Below are 20,678 nucleotides of genomic sequence, written 5' to 3'. Positions count from 1 at the left end.
GTGAGTGGTCTTTAACGAGGGGTCTGGTACCAGCCGGTAGAGCACTACGTCCTACTAGGCCCCCTGGCTACACCGCTGCATTAGATCACCATCGTGTTGCCATAAAACATGTAGGAACCACGAACCAGACGATTTTGCTAATAGCTCGATAGGGTTAGTTTGCTAATTGACTGATCACCAGACAGTGGGAATAATCAAGGACTATTGGCAATAACTTATTGCTTAGTTACACGTGGTTCACATTAAGTGCTCTGCCAAGGTGAATTGGTTCTATTGTTAATGAGTCAAGTCATTCGGGAAATTTAAAGTATTATACCCAATTAACAGACATTTTTAAGTAATGTTAATTTTTTTTACCATGGCAACTTATGTATTGTTAGTTCGACATTTTTTTGCTTGTTTTAACTCACTGAGTTGAAGTGGATTATGCCTCATAGGGACCGGCAACATAACATTTGAAGCATTAGCGAGAATATGGCCGTCTTGGGTAGTTTGATTTTCCTCTTGCTTGAGATGTTTCTTAATGTTCAAGCATCATGTAATGTTGGTGGTCTTTGCCGAGGGGTCTGGTACCAGCCGGTAGAGCACCACGCCCTACTAGGCCAGTCCTTCATGAATATCTCGGGCATCTCTGCCGTCAGATGTTCAGTTCGGTGTCTCCGCCATCATGAATGCGTTTCTTTCAACTACGATCACATCAATCAAGTCTGTCAGATGAACAACGCCAGTGCTGAGCATGTCGGTGACAACCTTCAAGGAATGCCACATTTTTCGTATTACGACGCAACTGCAAAACCATTGACTTGCCAGGTACTTTAAATTCGTTCATCTCTATTCTAGTAAAAATGTACAGTCATGTTAAAAGCCCTTTGTATGAACGAAAACATTCTTACTTATAATGAAACAAATGGCAATTAAAATTAGTCTAGAATGCTTTAATATAACCATTCAATTTGTTTTTACCTTTTCAATCAGAATACTTGCGTTTCTGGTCATGGAAATTGTGCTCCCTTGAAGGCCTGTGGGGGTTTTGGTGAGCAATAATTTTTTTTTTTTTTTTTTATGTTGGATCATTTAGTCTTAAGATGCGGAAATATATTGTTGGGTAATTTCTGCAATGTAGACAATGGGCTTATGTGTACAATACACCGTATAATTCTGTTTCCGATCCAGAGAAACTCGGTCTTGAGGATGGTTCGATCCCCGATGAGAACCTCTCCGCTTCAAGCAGCTGGGCACCCCATGACTACCATACGAGCATGAGCACACCGGCTGGTGGTCGTCTCAACAAGATACCGCCTGACGCTGATACCACGGGAGCTTGGCATCCCATGGTAGCGGATACCAACCAGTGGATACAGGTGGATTTAGGCAACACGACCTACGTCACTGGGGTACTCACACAAGGGCGTTATGATTCATTTGGTGGCCCGCAGTGGGTGACAAAGTACAAAGTGCAGTTCGAACCGCCTTCACCGGCATCTCTTGTTGACGTGAAAGACCAACTTGGTCAAACTCAGGTATGGACCCTCCTTTAATTGATTCACTATCTTTGTCAAATGATAAACCCCCCCTCTGCATTGAACTAAAATACGAATTATTTATCCCTCTTTTAGATATTCAAAGCCAACACCGATCAGCACAGCATCGTGGAGAGGTGCTTCTTCGAGCCCATCTTGGCGGTCAAGATTCGCATCGTGCCCGTTGAGTGGAATATTTTCATTGCTCTGCGTTTTGAGCTGCTTGGCTGTAAGTAAATAAGTGCAGTGATGAACGACCAAACGTCACTTTTGGAGCGAAATAGTTTACTATCTGATTGATGTCAAGATCTTCTGTGTTTTTGTTTTCTTCAAACAACTTTGACATCCGATTTTGGCTGGATAATGAGTTCTGTATTTATTTGACAAATAACTTGTATATTTTACACTAATTTTATATTATATTATGTCTTTAGAATTTGTACGGATGGTATATCGTTGGTGGTGTTTCAGATCAAAATTCGTGTAAGTCCATCGTCCATCGATTTCTTTTTAGAACACAATTTTGCCTTTGGCCGTTGCATTCTTGTCATACTCGTAACTGTGACTTGAAACTGAGTCCAAATTTGGAATGAACTCATCCTCTCTTTAATATAACTCTGGTCTTTTCTGTAAAAAGCCCCCAACTGATTATTGTAATACAATTTGGCAGAGTACCGATTGTTTAATTTCAAGAACATTAATTATAAGCTATAGCGATGTCATCATTTTAGGTAGGGTAACCATTGCTAAGTGCTAGGTTAACACGTGCACACATAATACATTCTGAAAATTACCCAACAGAATTGTATACATTTTCAAACGCGGAAGCTTTGATTCAAGTACGGAAGGATCCGATGTAGTAGTTGCACTCCGTCGGTGCTCTACAAATTATGGACTCTCCTTCGTCACACACTTGATGGCGCTCTATATGTGGATCACTTGAGTTGGAGGAAAACGTTCCCCCTCTTCTTGCGTTGCAAATAAGGAGCCAAGTTTTTCGAAGTAGCTCGGATTAAATGTAATTTCAACTACTCTTTTTGTAATGTTGGTATCGCCTGTGCTGAGCACTATGAATGATTTTGGTTAATGAATAGACTGGCTTAAGTCTCCGACCGTTACGAGTCTTTATTGATTGTACAAGCAACGCGATAGCATCGGCTGAATACAGAAAAAAGACTATGTCAAGTCGATGATAATATTATAGGGTGCGTTCGTATAGCTTCCCTGGGTCGACCCCGACGTGTGGCGTTTTTTATTTTTATCCAGGACGAACGTGTGCAGATAATTACCCACGTTCGTCTTGGAAAAAAACCCACCACGCACCGGGGTAGACTCAGGGGAGCTAAACGAACGCACCCATAGTTCCTACCATCGGGTAGACTGGCTAAAGTCTCCAATTATGAAGGGTCTTTGTTGACGGACAAAAAGTACGATAGCATCGGCTGAATACGGAATACGAAGTCTAGAATCATTATTACAGTTTCTACTATTGGATAGACTGGCTTAAGTCTCAGATTGTAATGAGCCTCTATTGTCTAATAGGATTTGAGGCATTGGGTGGTGAGGTATCAATTGGTTTGCGGTAACACCATATGTGTATCTACTCAAATATATATTGATACCTCACCATGCAATACCTGGCAAGTAGATACACATGGTGTTACCGCAATCCAAATTGAGCCTTTTATTGACTGTACAAGCAACGCGATTCCATCGGTTAGATACAGATAAAGACTTAGTCAAGTCTAGACTGTTATAGCTCATTGTGTAGTAGAATCATGTCAAATTACATACATCGGGGGTTTATTTTAATCAAAAAGTAACTAAATCGAATCAAGCTCACGGGTCAACTTTAAACGTGTTCGATCGATTGTTTCTTTCTCTGTCCAACTTAACCTGAATTTAATTGTACTCGATATCCTTGAAACGTTTTGGTATTTTCCATCAAGATTATAAAATAATACTGAAAAGGTGTGGAACCGTGACGCAATTTAATTACGTTGCCGACAACGTGCCTCTCTATAGACGATGTGACCTGTGACATCACATGTTTACAAGAGAGCCACAGAGCCTGGACTTCATGCAGGCAGGATTTGTACACAGCCTAATGGAAAAAATCTTAAAATCTTAAATTTTATGGAGATTGCACTGTCCAATTTTTATCAACTTTTCATATGAACATAGAGGGCACATCTCAAAACTTGTCAATTTTTTACTTTCATAACTCTTGGATTCCTGCAAAAACATTCGCTGCGAAAACAGCCGTGTTACGTCAAAATTTACTTTGCATTTGCAGGAAGTATGTAACAAGCTTAATGCTGATCGATTTAACGGCAAAATTATCAAGAAAGATACAATAAAAGTCACCTGTGAAAGTTTCAGCTGTATAAGTACAGTGTCTACTTGCTGAGAAAAAAAAACAGCAAAAAACTGTCACAAAATTTTCAACGTCGAATCCTTCCACGCGTTTAGCGAGGGGACAGCAGATACCAATCACATCTCTGACCGCAGCATTTCGCGAATGGACGCCAACCCTCAGAAATCTGTAAGAACCGACTCATGCATGAATCCCTTCTTAAATTCAAATAATAAGAGATTCAAATATTTTGACATACTTTCATTGATTTCAACCTATCAATGGGGGTATTTCAGACGAAATATTTGCAAAGGGTTGTTGCTAAACGACGAGTTGATGACTCTACCTTTAAGAGTGTTTCTATATTAGCTTATCTTTCTCAACATAACATTTTGGAATGGATACACTAAGTGAGAGGACTGGTATTATTATACATGAAATAACAAACCTGTGAAACTTTGAACTCAGTTGGTTGTCGATGTTGCGAGAAAATAATGGAAGAAAAAAAACAACTTTGTCGCACAAGTTGTGTGCTTTCAGATGCCTTTAGTTCGAGACCTCAATAGAGGTCTTGAATTCAATTCAAACATTTATTAGTGAGAAACAATTTTTTTTGTCACAAACTACGTTACTTCAGAGGTAACTATTTCTCACAATTGTTTAATACAATCGGCTGCTCTCCATTGCTTGTTACCAAGTAAGTTTTTATGCTAACAATTATTTTGAACAATTACCATAGTGTCCAGTGCCTGTAAGGGTTTGGTATTAAAAGTATAAAAGGAGTATGGATATATTTCCCGAGGTTCTTTTCTAGATATTAAGATCGAATAAAGCACATTTTGTGACTGACTCTATATCTGAAAAGTGAAAGTTGGAAAGATTGTTTTGTTCAATAATAATAAAAAACTTTCAATTATTTGTCTGTGTGTACGTAAATACAATGACATCGAAGATGCAAGACCTTGGTGAATTTTTTGTTTTAAACAAAGAATTTAATAGAGAAAATGAATGCGTTGAGTATTTAGTTCTATAGCTATTCTGACATAGAAGTTGGGAATTTTTCTTTGTGTTCGTGTATATTCGTATTTGTTGTTTTTCTTTATAGTATTATTTCCTTCCTCATAAATCATAATAATTATAGGTTGTGACAAAAATCAATCCTAAATTTAACATTATTAAAGACCACGGTTAGATTAATATGAAAAAAATTTAGATCCCATTTATTAGCATGAAAGCTTCCTTTTTTTATAGTTAAATATAATAAGCAAACAAACCAAAACCACGATGACAGCCGGATTGACAACAGTTATTTATTAGACAAACAGTTGTCAATCCGGCTTTTGGTTTTTGTGACGCACACGACCATAAAACTGGTGTTTGCAATTACCATGGCAACGGGTACCTTGCATCCAATACACAAAACCACCGAACTCAGTGAATGGGAGTGGCTTGTATTTGTTGTGTTCGCACCTAAGCTCACCATTTCAAGCCAGAGTGAGAACAATGGCCGTGTTGAGTGGTTTGATTTTCCTCTTGCTTGAGATGTTTCTTGAGGTTTCAGCGTCTTATAGTGTGAGTGGTCTTTACCGAGGGGTGTGTTACCAGCCGGTAGAGCACCAGGCCCTAGACAAGTCATTCATGAATATCCTAGGCATATTATCTGCCGTTAGTTGTTCAGTTAGGTGTCTCAGCCATCACGGATGTGTTTCTTTCAACTACGATCACATCAATCAAGTCTGTCAGATGAACAACGCCAAAGCTCAGCACAACTGTGAAAACTTTCAAGGAATGCCGCATGTTTCGTATTACGACGCAACTGCAGAACCAACGACTTGTCAGGTACTTATAAAAATTCGTTCATTTTGTACTTTTCTAAATGTTTTACTCGTGCTCAGTCTATTAATTTTGACTGAATTGTGCAAACCACCAACAATTGATGTCAATCACAATTAATGAATTCCTATTGTTGCTCTCAACAGAATACTTACGTTTCTGGTCGACGTGGAAAATGCGCTCCTCCGAAGACCTGTTGGGGTTTTGGTGAGTAATAAATTAATAAAAATCGTTTTTAAGTTGGAACATTCAATCCTTTTTGAAATGGCGGTGTCAAAAGCACTTTGTACATGTACACAGTTTGCCATTGGGGGGGGGGATCGAATCTCCGGGGGACAGAATCTCCTGCCACAGCGCCAATTTGTATTCTATAAATATTTTATCTTTCTATTCCCGGATCCAGATAAACTCGGTCTTGAAGATGGTTCGATCCCCGATGCGAGCCTCTCCGCATCGAGTAACTATAAAGGTCACCAGAACAGCATAACGGCTGGTTGCCGGCTCAACAAGAGGCCGACTGGTACTAACATAGGCGCATGGACCCCTAATGTAAAAGATACCAACCAGTGGATACAGGTGGATTTAGACAACCCGACCTACGTCACCGGGGTTCTCACTCAGGGGCGTTTTGATGACGCTGCTGCCACGCAGTGGGTGACAAAGTACAAAGTGCAGTTCGAACCGCCCTCACCGGCTTGCCTTATTGACGTGAAAGATCAACTTGGTCAAACTCAGGTATGCTGATTATAGCCTCCTTTGAATAAAGATATTTTTCAAAATGGAAAAAAAAAATTAAAGAAAATAACAATTGTTGTGCGTCTTGGTATCCTCCTTCTAGATATTCAATGGCAATACCAACAAAAACGGCATCGAGGAGAGGCGCTTCTTCAAGCCCGTCTTGGCGGTCAAGATTCGCATCGCGCCCGTTGAGTGGAACAACCACATCTGCCTGCGGTTTGAGCTGCTTGGCTGTGAGTAACTAACGTAACAGTAATGACGACTTGCCGCACTTTTAGCAAAATTGAGGAAAATTTCAATTCACTCATTTGAACTTGGTTTACTGCAAAGAAAATCTTAACATCAAAATACGGTGTAAAAAAACATTGTTTGGCGCATATCGAAAGCCCCGATACTTAACCTCATTATCATTCAATTATCGTAAACTATTTGTTATTTTATTTTTAGTGTTAGCCAATAGTCTAGTTTTAATGCGCAATCTTACATACATTATTTCTGTAAAAATTGTCTACATTTATTTAAAAAGAATGTGGTGTCCTTTTCACTTTAAATACACCTCTCTTAATATTAATGCATGGCGTCATCATTTTAATCCAAAACGAGGCCATTGGCGCACCGTGCACCGATGGCGTGACGTGCACCGATGGCTTCATTTTGGGTTAGAATCGTGACGTCATCGGATAGAATTGTGACGTCATGCATGAATATTAAGAGGGACATCTCATTGCGTATAACCGTTTTATTCATTCTCGATATTTAAAGAGGAGCCTCGGAATTTACTAGAGGTCCCCAAATTGACAACACCTATAGAGGGGCACGTTATTGGCAACGTAATTAAATTGCCCCACAGTTCGGCAGTTTTCATAATCTTGATGGAAAATGCCGAGATGTAACAAGGATATACGAGATCAATTAAATTGAGGTTAAGCTGGACAGAGAAACCATCGATCGAGCACGTTTAAATTTTAACCTGTGAGCTTGGTTCAATTAAATTACTTTTTAATTGAATAAAACCACCGACGTGTGTAATTTGGCAAAGATTCTACACAATAGGAGCTCTTAATATTCTGAACTTGACTGAGTTTTGTTTCCGTATTTAGCCGATGCTATCGCCATGGCCGGCTCTGGCCAAGCTTATAAACATTGCTATTATATGGGTAGTTGGTCAGAACTCTCTGTTGGTTGGTGAAATTGTGCAATTTAGAGAGTGTTGAATTGTGCGTATTATATCAGTTTGGATGTAGCCAGCCACAATTTGACCTTTGAACTTAACATTGTAGTTGTTTTATTTAATGTGACTGTGCTGTGAACTGTAATGTACGTGAAGAATAAAACTAGTTGGATGCTGATGCAACGGAGCATTTGTCTTTTTTTATTTAGCTGAATGAGCGAAGTCAATTTTGTTACTACTGGCAGCAAAGAACTACTGTGTAACACTTTTCACACCAATAAACATTATTGTTTATTGACGCCTAAGATGATTGGGTAAAACCACAGAATCATGAAAAACACATTAATAATCAAGACATTGGTCTTTAAAGCATACGTTTTCAACAATGAACCAATGAGGAAGTAATAAAATAAAACGATAATTAATACGAATCCTTATAATCACCAACAAAATAAAGAAAGTGTTAACCAAATTGCAAAGACTAACTGCGAATACTAAAATTCATAAAATTATGTATACTAGGCTCAATATTGAAGCCAGAGCGAACAACATTATTTTTTTTTCATAGACAGGCATGACCAATCAGATCACAGTATGCTAATGAGTGGACACTTGATACTGTCTGCATGAGAACAATACGTTAAGTCTCTGACGTCATAAAAGTCAATGACCCTATCTTTCATAAAATAGAAGAAGCTCTTTCCCTGCTAAAAGCTAAACGGAAAAAGAAAAGACCTAATTAGTGGAGAGAATAATTATCTAGCATCGGGTATTATAAAGATTGAGGGCGCACTTTCTTGCTCTTCTGGGAAAAGAGCGAGAAATAGCCTTAAAAGAACATTGGAAAGTGCATGTTATTGTTTAACTTCCCGTCTACACATTTGCCCTGGAGAGACTCACACTACCTGAACAATTTTTTTATTGTAGACAAAATACGTTGGACATTTAATTTTACAACTTTCCCTCCAAAGTTGCGAAATTTTGACATCTGCAACTTTCGTCCCGATTCGTCATTGTGCCGTTCCGGTATTATGGAAACAATGTGCTTACATTTTTGTACGTAGTGTATGGCAAGGTTGTGCCAAGGAAAACAGCGCATTTTAGAGATTCACTGGCAGTGTTCGTGTCCCAGTGCGATTCATTGTTCTGGTGCAGTGAAGTTTGTTACGCAGTATAGCACACTGAAGCTTCAAAATTAAGAATATTCCTGCTACAATTTGCTCAGAGCAGTACGGTATAAAATCTGTTCCTTGAAAATTACAAAACAGCGCATTTTAGAGATTCACTGGCAGTGTTCGTGTCCCAGTGCGACGCATTGTTCTGGCGCAGTGAAGTTTGTTACACCGTTGACCATACTGAAGCTACAATTTGAGAATATTCCTGCTCCAATTTGCTGTAATTAATATGTTATTTTTGCTGTTTAATGCATCCCTAGAAAATATGTCATACTTTAGGTTTAACGTCAAAATTTCCTTAACAGCTAGTCCCATTATCACACACGGCGTGTAATCTCGCGTTTTGGGGGAGTGTTGTCCTCGAATATAGAGATGTTTCTACGAAGCACTACTGCACGCGCTGTATAGTGCAAGACGGGCAGAACAAATCAGCCATATCTGTGGTTCTTTGTGGTTCTGCGCCATCAGTGCAAAAGTTATCGCAGAATTTCAATGATTTCATCATGGTTAGAGGAAGTTGAGTTGGCAAATGGCAATGTGTGTGCGGCTTGCACTCTACTTACTTTTTAGTGAACCTACGATATGTTTTTTGTTATTAGACAACTCGCCCTTACAGCGCGTGCTTTCTAATAAAATTGTTATTTTATTTATTATATATATAGTTTTATATAGTATTTTGTACCAACGAAAACGGCGCATTTTTTGGGGTGCAGTGATGTTTTACGCCGTGCACCACCAACAAATCGAGAATCTTCCTGCCTAAGTTTGCTCAGATCAGCATTCATTACGTTATAAAAAATGTATCACTTGAAAACTACAAAACAGCGTATTTCAGAGAACCACTGGCAGTTTTCGTGTCCCAGTGTAGTGCATTGCTCGTGTGCAGTGAAGGTTGTTACGCCGTGCACCATAATGTAGCTGCATAATAAGCATATTCCTGCCTACAATTCGCTCGTTTTATAAGCGGTGTGTTAAATAAATAGCACCCTTAGAAAATGATTCATACTTGAGGTTCAACGTCAAAATTTCCTCCACAGCTAGTGCCATTATCACACACGGCGTGTAATCTCGCGTGTTTGGGTGAGTGTTGTCTTTGAATATGGAGACATTTCTACCAGCACTTCAGCACGCGCTGTATAGGGGAAGTTTCCTCATAAAAAAAGTGTCATATTCAATGTCCCTAAAGCGGTGCGTGCACACCCTAGCCCCTATTATGTAGTGCGTGCACACACTAACACAAGTCAGCCATCTTGATTCATTCAACATTGCGGACGAGTCGTCAGTGAGTGCGACGCGGGAGGCTCTGCACAAGAAATGACCCATATCTGAGGTTCACTGTGCGTTCCGACTGGTCCAATCGGTGCAAAAAGTTATGGCGCACCCCAACCCGCTCGACACGTCTCCGCCGTCGCACGATGGTGTACTTCGTGTGTTCAATCAATTCCGTATGTCGTAATCGGGCCCTGCAAGTTTTCGCAAAGACTAAAAAGTGGTGGTGAGAAGAAGCATGGAGGTAGAATTCTACCTCCATGGAAGAAGCAAACAAAAGCTAAAGAATGTGGGCTTCCAATGATTCCATTGTATCTCTGATGATACATTGTATCTCTGGTGTCTGATTAGACGTAACTTGATATTCCTCATTACAAAAGATCGGGTCACAGATGTTTGTGCAAATTGGACGTTGAGCCTCACAATATTTAGTATTCTTTATTTTTTTAGGGTTTCATGAGACCTATGCATCAATCAAAAATGGTGTGTTTCAGTGGTTTCATTATGTTTCAAGTTTAGTGTCAAATCACACGTAACATATAGCTCCGCAAAAGACCGACCGGTTTATAGCAAAACCGTCATTGAAATCGGAAATGGTGGTTTGACCGCTGTCGACAACGTTCCGTTTTAGTTTGCAATGTGTGGTGTGATGCGACGCAGCAGGAACCTACGATATGGCACTTTTTTTATGAGGCAACTCGTTTGTTACAGCGCGTGCGTAAGTAATATTAGTGCTAGTATAGAAGTGTATCCATATTAATTGAGGACAACATACTCGCCACCAATCACGCTTTTCTTTTCTGCAATTCCAGCATACTGAGACAATTGCATGCAATTTTGTGTACGTAAGTACGGCTGTAATTGTAACAAAGAAAACTGCGCGTTTCAGAGATTCGACTCGTGTCATAGACCTTATCGCAAATACCAATGCGCAAGCGCAGACTGTTGAATGAGGTGCATTGTGGGATATATATGAATCAAATTTGTAATCAGCTAGACCACAATGCACCTAATTCCAAGCTTTACGCGCGCGCCCCAGTATTTGCGATAAGGTCTATAGACCTTTTCGCAAATACTGGGGCGCGCGCGTACAGCTTAGAATTAGGTGCATTGTGGTCTAGCTGATTACAAATTTGATTCATATATATCCCACAATGCACCTCATTCAACAGTCTGCGCTTGCGCATTGGTATTTGCGATAAGGTCTATGTCCCATTGTTCTGGTGCATGTTGCGCCCTCTATCGGCGACGAATACAAAAACAGGTTCGCCAACAAAGACTCTTGTTACGTGGGTGAGAAATGACAGAGTTGTTCTAAGTATACCGGACTAGACCACAGCTGTTGCCGTCAACACCATGGGTGTTAGAGCTCCGGATCACGGCTGGGCATGGATGGTCCTGATCGGTACCCACTTCGCTAACATGCTCGGTTATGGATATCTAACAACGCTTGGTATCTTCTACATTGAGTGGAAGGAATATTATGATTCAACTGCAACAGCCACAAGTTGGATGCTCAGCATGCCATGGATGGTTGCTAGTCCATTTTGTAAGTACAGGAGAGAAGCCGTTCACATTATTTGTACACATTGTTATTGGGATCGAAAGACATTATTGTTTAAAAAAATTATTCATGTGCTACCATAGTGCTTCTGTAGCATACATTGTACAGTTGGTTTCCTCATCAGCGAAGTTGCTCTTTGCATTACGATCCAATTAATGTTAATGCCCATTATAATTATAAACACTTGTTGATACAAAGTACTGCAGCTGCCCTGTGGTGAATTGCAATCGGAGAAACGTGGGTAATTTTACTCGAGAGACAGAGGGGTACAAAAAAATTAGTTGTGTATTCCAATTCCATTAGTATGTGTCACCCATTGATGGTTGTAATCAAACACTTACGTCCTAACTAATAATAACATTCTAAATAAAATGTTCAACAATAATTTTGCAATGACTAGCCGCCCGTGTGAGACTTTTGTGCTAATAAGTGAGCTGTCACACTATACACTAAACAGCTTGTGACGGAGTACTTACTCTTTCAGCCTGTACCAATAAACCCACCGAACAATTGCAGTGACATGTGGGTCACGGGCCGTCGCGAAAGTCCCGGTATTTAGACTTGACTCAAGTCCTTTTTATTTAATCCCCCAACCTGGGCTGTGTTGCGGGACCATCACAATAGCTACATTTTGACGGCGGATGCTTAGGAACCTCTCGCTTTAGAACGGGACGTGGATCAAGTCTACCGGTATATCAGAAAGCCAGCTATGATTATCTTAAAAATATGACCTTGTATCAACGTCTGATATAGCAGCTTAACAAAGTTTTGTTTGCATGATGATAACAAATCAGATCTGGATGTCTAATGTATGTGATACGAAAAACATTGAAATAAGAAAAACGCACCTAAATTTTCCTGCATTTTGTGTTGTTCTATAAACATACATGTATTATTGTTTGTGTCAATTATATTCGGGCGCTTTTGGTATAGTTGATACCCGAGCAACCCTCGTTTTACCCTGCGATGCTCCGCCCCGTCAGATTTACACAAATACCTTGGTTACCGCAGCCAGTAGAGACCGTCAGGAAACGTGTGTAATGTTGATTTCATGTTTCGTTGCAAAGCTAATAGCCTTTGACCTCCCCCCAATTTTTTTATTTTTATTTATTGTAGCTCACTGTAAACTGGTGCAGTATTTTTTTGTGCTGAAGTGTTTTCTAAGTGGAGCTTCAGAGTCAATGAGTCAAACTGCCTATTAAGGGCCATAAGTCATTTAAATTAATCGAATTTAAAGGGTTTCACCTGCTTTTGCGGAAAACTAACGAGTAATTAACTAAGTTTGCTTTCGGTCTGCTGGCTGCAAGGTTTGCGATCGGATGGTTTTAAGAAACACAACAATTAGTTAGATTTTGGAAGTGCTACATCAATTCCTTCCTTGTGTATAGCTGCTGCTTGTGTAGTTCATTTGGGATGAAATTCTGTCGGATTGTTTTCTTGATTAGCCGAGGTATGGGTGGCCTCATCTTTCCCAAGTAAAATGTATAAAGGACGGACCAGTTTCTGTTTCAAAATTAATTTTTTGTTCAACATTTTTGTCAGGTGTTTTCATTGGTGTTATTGCGTCTCGTCTTGGCATCAGACGAGTCGCCGTGACTGGAGCTGTAATCAACGGGTCAGCAACTATACTCGGCTCACTCACTAAAGACATGTGGCAGTTGTACATGTGTAACGCCTTGTCTGGTAAGTTGAGTTTGTGATCCAAGCTCCATGGGCCGGGGGTGGATTTCACAAAGAGTTAAGACTAGTAAGTCTTATCTTTCATAGGACTAGGCTTCAGTTTTAAATAGAACTTAAAGAGTCCTAGGTCTAGTCCTAGGTTGGGAGTGTCTTTGTTAAAATAAATGGTCCCTCTTTTCAAAGGGTGTCATTTCATCTATATCATTATTTTGATTGTGAAGCCAATTACATCTTTTAGAGAAGCGAACCTAACCACTGTATTAGCCAATCAAGAACCCAATGGCGAGAGTTAACCACCGGTTCTTTCAGAGCCGATACTATACCAAAAATAGGTTAACATATAAAAAAAAATGGTCATACCGCAAACCCCACCTAATAGGTAATTTTTGAGTATTTCTTCCCGGTGTCCAGGTTTTGGCGTTGTAATGATGTTGACTCCTGGATCTGTTATACTTGCCCAGTACTTCAACAAAAGATACGCACTCGCGAATGGGATAGCTTTCTTGGGTATCAGTGTTGGACAGATGCTCTTTCCACCCCTGTTTCGTGTTCTGATTGACAACTACGGTTGGAGGAGTGCTATGTTCGTCACAGGGGCGCTGCAGTTAAATGGCGTCGCTGCTTGCGCCCTCTTTCGTCCTCTCAAGACTAGGGCGATGAAGATGAAAACCAACAAAGCAAACAGTGATGTTAAGACGTCTGGTGCAAACGACAGCATCCTCCCAGCACCACTGAGGTTCTTATACGTCTTCACAAACATCAAAGCTGTATTGTTACTACTAGCTTGTTGTGCCTACTCAATTGGTTTATTTATCAACCTCTCTCATCTACCCGCACGCGCCAAGGATGCGGGGTGGTCTGACTACCATAGCAGCATGCTCCTCTTTGTTTATGCTATCGTTTCCATGGTGACTAGGCTAGGACACGGTTGGTTCGTCGACAGGGACTACATAAGTTGCTACAAACTTCATCTCGTTACTCTACTCGGGAGTGCAGTTACAACTACATTGAACCCTGTCTCTGATAGTTATGTATTCTTGGTCGGATACGTGGTGGTGTACGGAGCGTTTACTGGGGTCGCAAGTCCTCTCTTTATTACTAATATGAGGAAATTGGTGGATCCTTCACATGTGCCTGTTGCATTGAGTTTGATTTGGGCGACGGCGTTTATATTCAACGGGATCGGATCAGTAGTTGCAGGTAAATATGTTGTTCTCTCAATCTTTTTAAGGGATGATTTTGATCGTTTATCTAAGCGTCTTTGTAGTTGACTGAATCCAGTGAGTCTAAATATGGCCTTGTCACTCGAGGCAACTTTCACTTGCAATTTGGAGGCAATAGCCCCACCCTGTGTGGTCAACTAGCTCTCTGAATCCAAGGGCCCAATTTCATAGAGCTGCTAAGCACACAAATTTGCTAAGCATGACATTTCTTCCTCGATAAAAACAAGATTACCATCAAAATTTCCACGTGATATTCAGGATAAACAAAATACAGCTAAATACCAGTAACAAGCAATATGCAACAAATGGAAATTTGGTTGGTATTCTGTTTTTATCAAGGAAGAAGTTTCATGCTAAGCAAATTGTTATGCTTAGCAGCGCTATGATATTGGGCCCAGGTGGACCAGGAGGCAACCAACTGCAGTGCAATATACACTTTTGCCACTACATAGAACATTGTCTCATGATCCCAAAGTGTAGGCCCTACCCCTCACCATATGGCTGTCCTTGGCATTGAGATGTTAGGCAATCTCTCGTGAAACATTTTAAAGACAGTCAAACCCAAAGCTAGTGCCAAACCGTGGATTTTGAGCATCATCACATCAACGCTAACAAAACCATTTTCATTTCCAATATTTCACAGGGAGAATTTACGATGCTACGGGAAACTATGTGGTGCCATTCCTGGCAGGGGGTGCTATGTTCCTCGTTGCGTTCATGCTTACTTTTGTGATAGCACTCACGAAACGTCGACAAGAAAGACACTCAAATATTCAAGTTACAACCAACCAAGTGCAGTATGACACCGTAGTGTGTGAGCTGTAACCTACCTATAAGTATAATCGGAACTAGACTGGTACCCTGTCTTTATTATCAAGGGAAAAGACAGGTAGGCCCTACTTGCTTTTCAGAACCAGCGACTTCATTGGGTACTTATTATTTCATTGGATAAACGCGCAGTGGCGTAAGCTTTCTATACCTGTGTTTTGATTGGTCCGAGGCGACATTTGGCAGCTGCACTTGCGGGTCGTCTGCATAATAGGTGAAAGGTGAAGATGGACGAGGGTTGACCTAGGCTTGAGGCCACTCGTGCTTAATTCACGAGCTTCGAAGTGTGACGTCAGATGTTCAGGCTACATCGGAACTAAACTATTCACCTAGTTTCTATTTACCTTTACGATTGTTTTCAAATGAAATGGTGATCCGTAAGTTACCGAGCAGTAGACGTAATTTAATATTATATAGACTTGATACAAGACGTTACTTGCTGATTGAACCACTCCGTCCGCTGAGGGAGCTATCACTAATGAACACTAACTGAAGATGTCCGAATCAAGAAGCTATTGCCACGGCTTCGGCATCGTTGACGAATTCAGCTTATTTCCCCCTGGTCCGTAATCACTGCAGAATCCAGCACAAAGTTTGACCGAAGACATGAGTCTTATCAGTTGATGAAACTGCGTCAACCATGCAGTCACTATGGGTGCGTTCGCTTAGCTTCCCTGGGTCGACCCCGGTGTGGGACAAACGTGTGCAGATAATTACCCACGTTCGTCCTGGAAAAAAAAACCGCCACACACCGGGGTCGACCCAGGGAAGCTAAACGAACGCACCCACTGTGAACATTCATTTTTTGGTCACGTGGCATATCTTCTCGTCTAGTAACCCACCAATAATATCCGCGAAGGGCAGAACGCAACAATCATTCAATTATATGAGTTTTGACACTATCGTAGTCTACACTCAATGAGTGACGCCTCTGAAAAGCACCACCACAGTTTCTCTCTTTTCTTTATTAATACTTCAATAGTGTTGTAATACTGCAATATAATGTTCAACTATAGTGCTGAACACAGAATTTGTATTTGATTCATGTAGATTACGTTTGTTCATATAGTTAATCACCCAGTCCCCTCCTCCTACCCCATCCCCCCTTCATCTATCTCCTCGCATCCGTTTTATCAATTGCTTTTGCAGTAATTTTTCACCATTTTGTATTTTCTCAGTTTAAGTCATTCTAGTCTCATAACGAAAAAGGTAACTTTTATATATGTCAGTGATTTTCTTATGAGCGTATCCAATGACGTCATTATCCGGGGTTGATTTCAGATTATTCCACTTCTGACGAGGGGTGCTTAGGGTTGATTACTCCACTATGACGCATTAATTAATAAACTGTAATATAAACAAACATCAATAAATCAAGTAAAAGTGTGTTGATTATTTTGTTTACATAATAATGAAAAATAGTTTAGCATTTTTGTGTTTATAAATCTTAACTTGAAAATGCTTACAAAAGGTTGATGATTTTTTCCACAAAACTTACGTTAACATAGAGGAGTTTGTTGGGGCTACCGTGCGGGTCTATGACAACGTCTTTAGTGGCATTATCTAAGAAGGCATTCTTCACATCAGAAGGCGAAGATCCTGAGTTTACACCCAAATACATAGCAGCAGCTCCTGTAAAAAAAGATGCATGGATAAAAGTAAAATGCTGGAAAACATTGAGCAGTAAAAAGGGAAACGTCGGTGTCAGAACTTGTGTTGTTTTTGGTCATCAGCAGACAGTGTGGGTGCGAGTCCTTGGGTCGATTTAACTAGGAGTTAGGACTAGTTCTAACTTGGGATAGTCCACAGGAGATTTTTAACACCTTCAGTAGGCTAGTCCTATTGTTAGAACGAGTAACTCGCCCTAACTCGAGATAAGACTAGTCTTAAAGGGACACGTTGCCTTGGATCTGGTGAGTTGGTCTATGAAAAGCGTTTGAAAACCGTTTAATGTTATGAAATGCATTTGGGTTGAAAGATGTTTTAAAATAGAATATAATGATCCCCCCCAAAAAAAATTCTCGAAATTGCACGGTTTTCCTTATACGTCGTGAACTAACACGGCACGCCATTTTGTGGAGTCAAATTTGTGAAAATTTGACTCAATTGAATTGGTAATCACAGTTGCAAGAGGATACGAAAAAACAGTATTCTTGCACAATTTATGTGCTTTGAGATGCATAATAAAAGGCTTCAGCTGAAGTCGTTTATTATTTGAGTGAGAAATAACCTCTTTCTCATCAATAATTACACTAGTTTAGAGGGAACTGTTTCTCATAATGTTTTATACTATCGACAGCTATCCGTTGCTCGTTACCCAAGTTAGTATTTTTTAGCGTCCAGTGCTTTTAAACCTACCTGCCATGTGTGCGCACGCAAAAGACGTTCCAGACGCTGTCGCTGTAGCACTGTTGCTTGAAGAACTAAATGTAGCACTTAGAATATCCTTGCAAGGAGCAAAGATGTCAACACACGAACCATAGCTTGAATAACTTAAACGTCTGTCGTCTTTATCCGTCCCTGCTACTGTAATTATCTTGAAAAAAAAAGAGGAATTTTATTAATGATATTAACTTTGATTTTGTTCTTATTGTGACAACACCAATGGCGTCAATTTCAATACATAAGTTCTTGCAGTTCGTTTGCACCTCAAGGAGAAAGTTCGAGTGTGTGCAATGGTTAACTAACTACTGGCGCGTTCGATTAGCTTCCCCGGGTCGACCCCGATCTGCCCCCGGTACGTTCGAACAGCTACGACGTCATTCCAGGGGCTCACCCGGGTCAGACCCCAGTACCCTGCTTGTGGAGTGGGTCACTTGGGGGCTGGCCTGAGGTGCTTGACGTCACTACGAGAGCGGTGGACGTGAGTGATCGTTCGTTTAGCTCTTGTCAGGGGCTCACCCGAGTGAGCATCATGGGGTCGACCCGTGGAAGCTAATCGAACGCACCTATTTTGTCACTGAAAACCAGGTACGCATACTGGGTGCGTTCGTTTAGCTTCCCTGGGTCGACCCCGCGGTGCTTATACTCGGGTGAGCCCCTGACAAGAGCTAAACGAACGACCACTCACCGCTCTCGTAGTGACGTCATGCACATGGGGCCAGCCCCCAAGTGACCCACTCCACACGCAGGGCACTATAGGGGCTGACCCGGGTGAGCCCCGTCAAAGCTATTCGAACGTACCGCGGGGCAGACCGGGGTCGACCCAGGGAAGCTAAACGAACCCGTACCCGTAGTCACTGAGTAAAGCGCAGAGGGGAACCAGGGACACATAAAAACGCGGAAGGCAATGGAGCGTTGAATACCGTTTGGTTTACCAAGTAAGGACAGGGGACCAGCCTATAATAATACTTACATCTGAAAGAGATTGTGGTGATGTCTCACAAGCACTTGAGAATGCGTTACCAGCTGCGGTGGTAACTACGAAACCTTCATCCCATAATTTTTGTACAATAGTGTTGATGGACGGTGACGAGCCGAAGGCTAGTGGTATCATTACAACTCCCTTGTTGGTTACCTGCGAACCGTCTTTGCTCACGGCATCCAAACCTGACGGACAGCAATTAAGTGAAGAATGGAACAGTGTGTAAAAATAGTGTTTAAGAATTTCAACACATGTCTGTGGCTACTTGCAAAATAACCAGTACTTACTTGCATTTGGTGGTGCTTTCTTCGTTTTTCATATTTTATGGAAGTTACGTGCTAGCATCTCAAAGTAGATACATTTAGCAATTTAGTAAAAACTTTCCAGTAAAAGCTTTAACTTCCTTTCATTCATACGGGAAAGTAGTAAACACTTGACATTTATTTTTGTAATCATATGACCCAATGTTTTAGCTGCACCTCGGCCATATTTATAGGAAAAGCTTTCTACCATCATTATATTCAAACCGTGTATGTTGAATGTAAATCTGGGGATATTGTATTTTGTGTCCTGCAAATAAAAATTTCCAAACCTTTTAAGTTAAAAAAATACCTTCAAAGAGTCTGGAAATGTAGCACTGACCCACCGAGTCGCAAATCCGTACACTTCTCAGCAAAGCGTCTCGAGCTACGCCGTAGGTCGCCCCACCAGCAATGCCGGCACAGTGGGTTCCGTGACCGGAAGCATCGCTCTTCCCGTACAGTAGCCTGGCTCGATGAGTGAATACGGAGTGGGTTATCTGTAGACCAGTGCCAACTGCGTAGATTTTCACCCCCTTGCCTGGATCTGGAGTGTAACAAAGACAACAACAACATAAACAACAACAACATTGGACGAAAAAGTGTAACAACTTAAAATATTTTACTCAAAAATGAATAATGTTGGGTAATTTCTTTCTATAGAAACTCAAGGGTGTTTGTTTTGTTTCCTCACGCTTTGCTTAGATAAACAAAACAAAAACAAGAGGGCCTAAAATATGCACTGCAAAAACTGCCAGCCTACTTGATAGACATGCTGTCAAGACTCACATCTCATATAGATACCAAAAATAATCAAAATTTATATATTAAGTTTTTAAAACAACACTTGCTTTTATGCCAACGCGTTTACACTGTTGCTATTTTACCACCATGATGTTTACTTTGATTCCCTCTTCTTGGCTATCCATAATAATGGATGACTTTGTTATAGGGGGGGGGGGGGCGACTGTCGAGGGGAGGGGGAGGGGACTTAGTTGTGGGCGACTCTGTAAGGGGGCGACTTTGTGAGGGGCGACTTTGAAACTGGGGCAACTTTGTAAGTGAGGGCGCGACTTTGTAGTGGGCGACTTTGCAGTGGGTGACCTTGCGGGGGCGAGGTGACTGGTTTCCAATTTAGATATGTCAACACCCATGGTGTCAATTTGAACACCTCCAGTGTTAGCGGCAATGTCCTGACTTACTATTTATATTGATCGTGAAGGTTCCGTCTGTTCCGGAGCGTTGATCAATCCGGTCGATCCCCCAAGATGGGGCCCAATATTTCGTCAGGAGTTCACCGACGCCGTCTTGCTCAATGTACTCCACACCATCAATGGAACATACCTATACCAAATATGTCACATGTGAAACACAGTTCATTTTATGCATCTCGAAACTATTCCATGTTCCATAATTATGGAGACATGTCGCTAAGCAGCATGGAAACCTTCAAACTGCCCTGGGTTGATTCTTTGACTACAAAAATCCACGAAAGCCGCAGAAACTATTGGCCACTCCTACGGTTTCGGGTAGCGGATGGTTCAGACCATTTTGAAAAGGACACTGTTCACCCTCACCCGGACTCCCCCCCCCCCCCCCAAGTACATGATCTAAGACGTGCTGTTCGAAACAGTACGATTGTGTACGCGTATATGCAT

General features: G+C 41.0%; 4 protein-coding genes across 4 annotated transcripts; 3 read left to right on the top strand and 1 right to left on the bottom strand.

Annotated features, from left to right (window-relative positions):
- The first annotated feature begins 474 nt into the window (after positions 1-474).
- On the top strand, positions 475-2,786 carry LOC139947539 (retinoschisin-like). Its single transcript, XM_071945478.1, has 4 exons — positions 475-810; positions 976-1,033; positions 1,174-1,520; positions 1,617-2,786. Exons 1-4 carry the CDS (start codon positions 475-477, stop codon positions 1,755-1,757), a joined length of 882 nt encoding a protein of 293 aa, XP_071801579.1. The 3' UTR covers positions 1,758-2,786.
- Positions 2,787-5,828: 3,042 nt separating this feature from the next.
- Positions 5,829-6,760, top strand: LOC139947332 (retinoschisin-like). The gene is made up of 3 exons (XM_071945228.1): positions 5,829-5,916; positions 6,113-6,444; positions 6,548-6,760. Exons 1-3 carry the CDS (start codon positions 5,829-5,831, stop codon positions 6,686-6,688), a joined length of 561 nt encoding a protein of 186 aa, XP_071801329.1. The 3' UTR covers positions 6,689-6,760.
- A 4,646-nt stretch (positions 6,761-11,406) lies between these two features.
- LOC139947536 (monocarboxylate transporter 13-like) lies at positions 11,407-16,034 on the top strand. Its single transcript, XM_071945476.1, has 4 exons — positions 11,407-11,611; positions 13,169-13,309; positions 13,718-14,506; positions 15,173-16,034. Exons 1-4 carry the CDS (start codon positions 11,419-11,421, stop codon positions 15,352-15,354), a joined length of 1,305 nt encoding a protein of 434 aa, XP_071801577.1. The 5' UTR covers positions 11,407-11,418; the 3' UTR covers positions 15,355-16,034.
- Positions 16,035-16,747: 713 nt separating this feature from the next.
- Positions 16,748-20,678, bottom strand: LOC139947331 (aqualysin-1-like). The gene is made up of 6 exons (XM_071945226.1): positions 20,667-20,678; positions 20,223-20,364; positions 19,334-19,567; positions 18,713-18,906; positions 17,716-17,893; positions 16,748-16,989 (listed from the first exon to the last, which is right to left on the bottom strand). The coding sequence occupies exons 1-6, from the start codon at positions 20,676-20,678 to the stop codon at positions 16,820-16,822; spliced, it is 930 nt and encodes a 309-aa protein (XP_071801327.1). The 3' UTR covers positions 16,748-16,819.

Source organism: Asterias amurensis, chromosome 14 (genome assembly GCF_032118995.1).
Source record: "Asterias amurensis chromosome 14, ASM3211899v1".
Taxonomy (NCBI): Eukaryota; Metazoa; Echinodermata; class Asteroidea; order Forcipulatida; family Asteriidae; genus Asterias; species Asterias amurensis.
The sequence above is the reverse complement of the archived record's forward strand: the minus strand, read 5'-3'. Positions and strand labels throughout refer to the sequence as shown.

Bases quoted from the DNA above. Each gene is read 5' to 3' on its own strand.
- LOC139947536 (XM_071945476.1), top strand. From the start codon at position 11,419: ATGGGTGTTAGAGCTCCGGATCACGGCTGGGCATGGATGGTCCTGATC. The intron at 11,612-13,168 runs GTAAGTACAGGA...CATTTTTGTCAG, and splicing joins GATGGTTGCTAGTCCATTTT to GTGTTTTCATTGGTGTTATT. The intron at 14,507-15,172 runs GTAAATATGTTG...AATATTTCACAG, and splicing joins GATCGGATCAGTAGTTGCAG to GGAGAATTTACGATGCTACG.
- LOC139947332 (XM_071945228.1), top strand. From the start codon at position 5,829: ATGAATTCCTATTGTTGCTCTCAACAGAATACTTACGTTTCTGGTCGA. The intron at 5,917-6,112 runs GTGAGTAATAAA...TCCCGGATCCAG, and splicing joins GAAGACCTGTTGGGGTTTTG to ATAAACTCGGTCTTGAAGAT. The intron at 6,445-6,547 runs GTATGCTGATTA...TCCTCCTTCTAG, and splicing joins ATCAACTTGGTCAAACTCAG to ATATTCAATGGCAATACCAA.
- LOC139947539 (XM_071945478.1), top strand. From the start codon at position 475: ATGGCCGTCTTGGGTAGTTTGATTTTCCTCTTGCTTGAGATGTTTCTT. The intron at 1,034-1,173 runs GTGAGCAATAAT...TTTCCGATCCAG, and splicing joins GAAGGCCTGTGGGGGTTTTG to AGAAACTCGGTCTTGAGGAT. The intron at 1,521-1,616 runs GTATGGACCCTC...TCCCTCTTTTAG, and splicing joins ACCAACTTGGTCAAACTCAG to ATATTCAAAGCCAACACCGA.
- LOC139947331 (XM_071945226.1), bottom strand. The intron at 19,568-20,222 runs GTAAGTCAGGAC...GTTACACTCCAG, and splicing joins CTTCACGATCAATATAAATA to ATCCAGGCAAGGGGGTGAAA. The intron at 17,894-18,712 runs GTAAGTATTATT...TTTTTTTTCAAG, and splicing joins CACCACAATCTCTTTCAGAT to ATAATTACAGTAGCAGGGAC.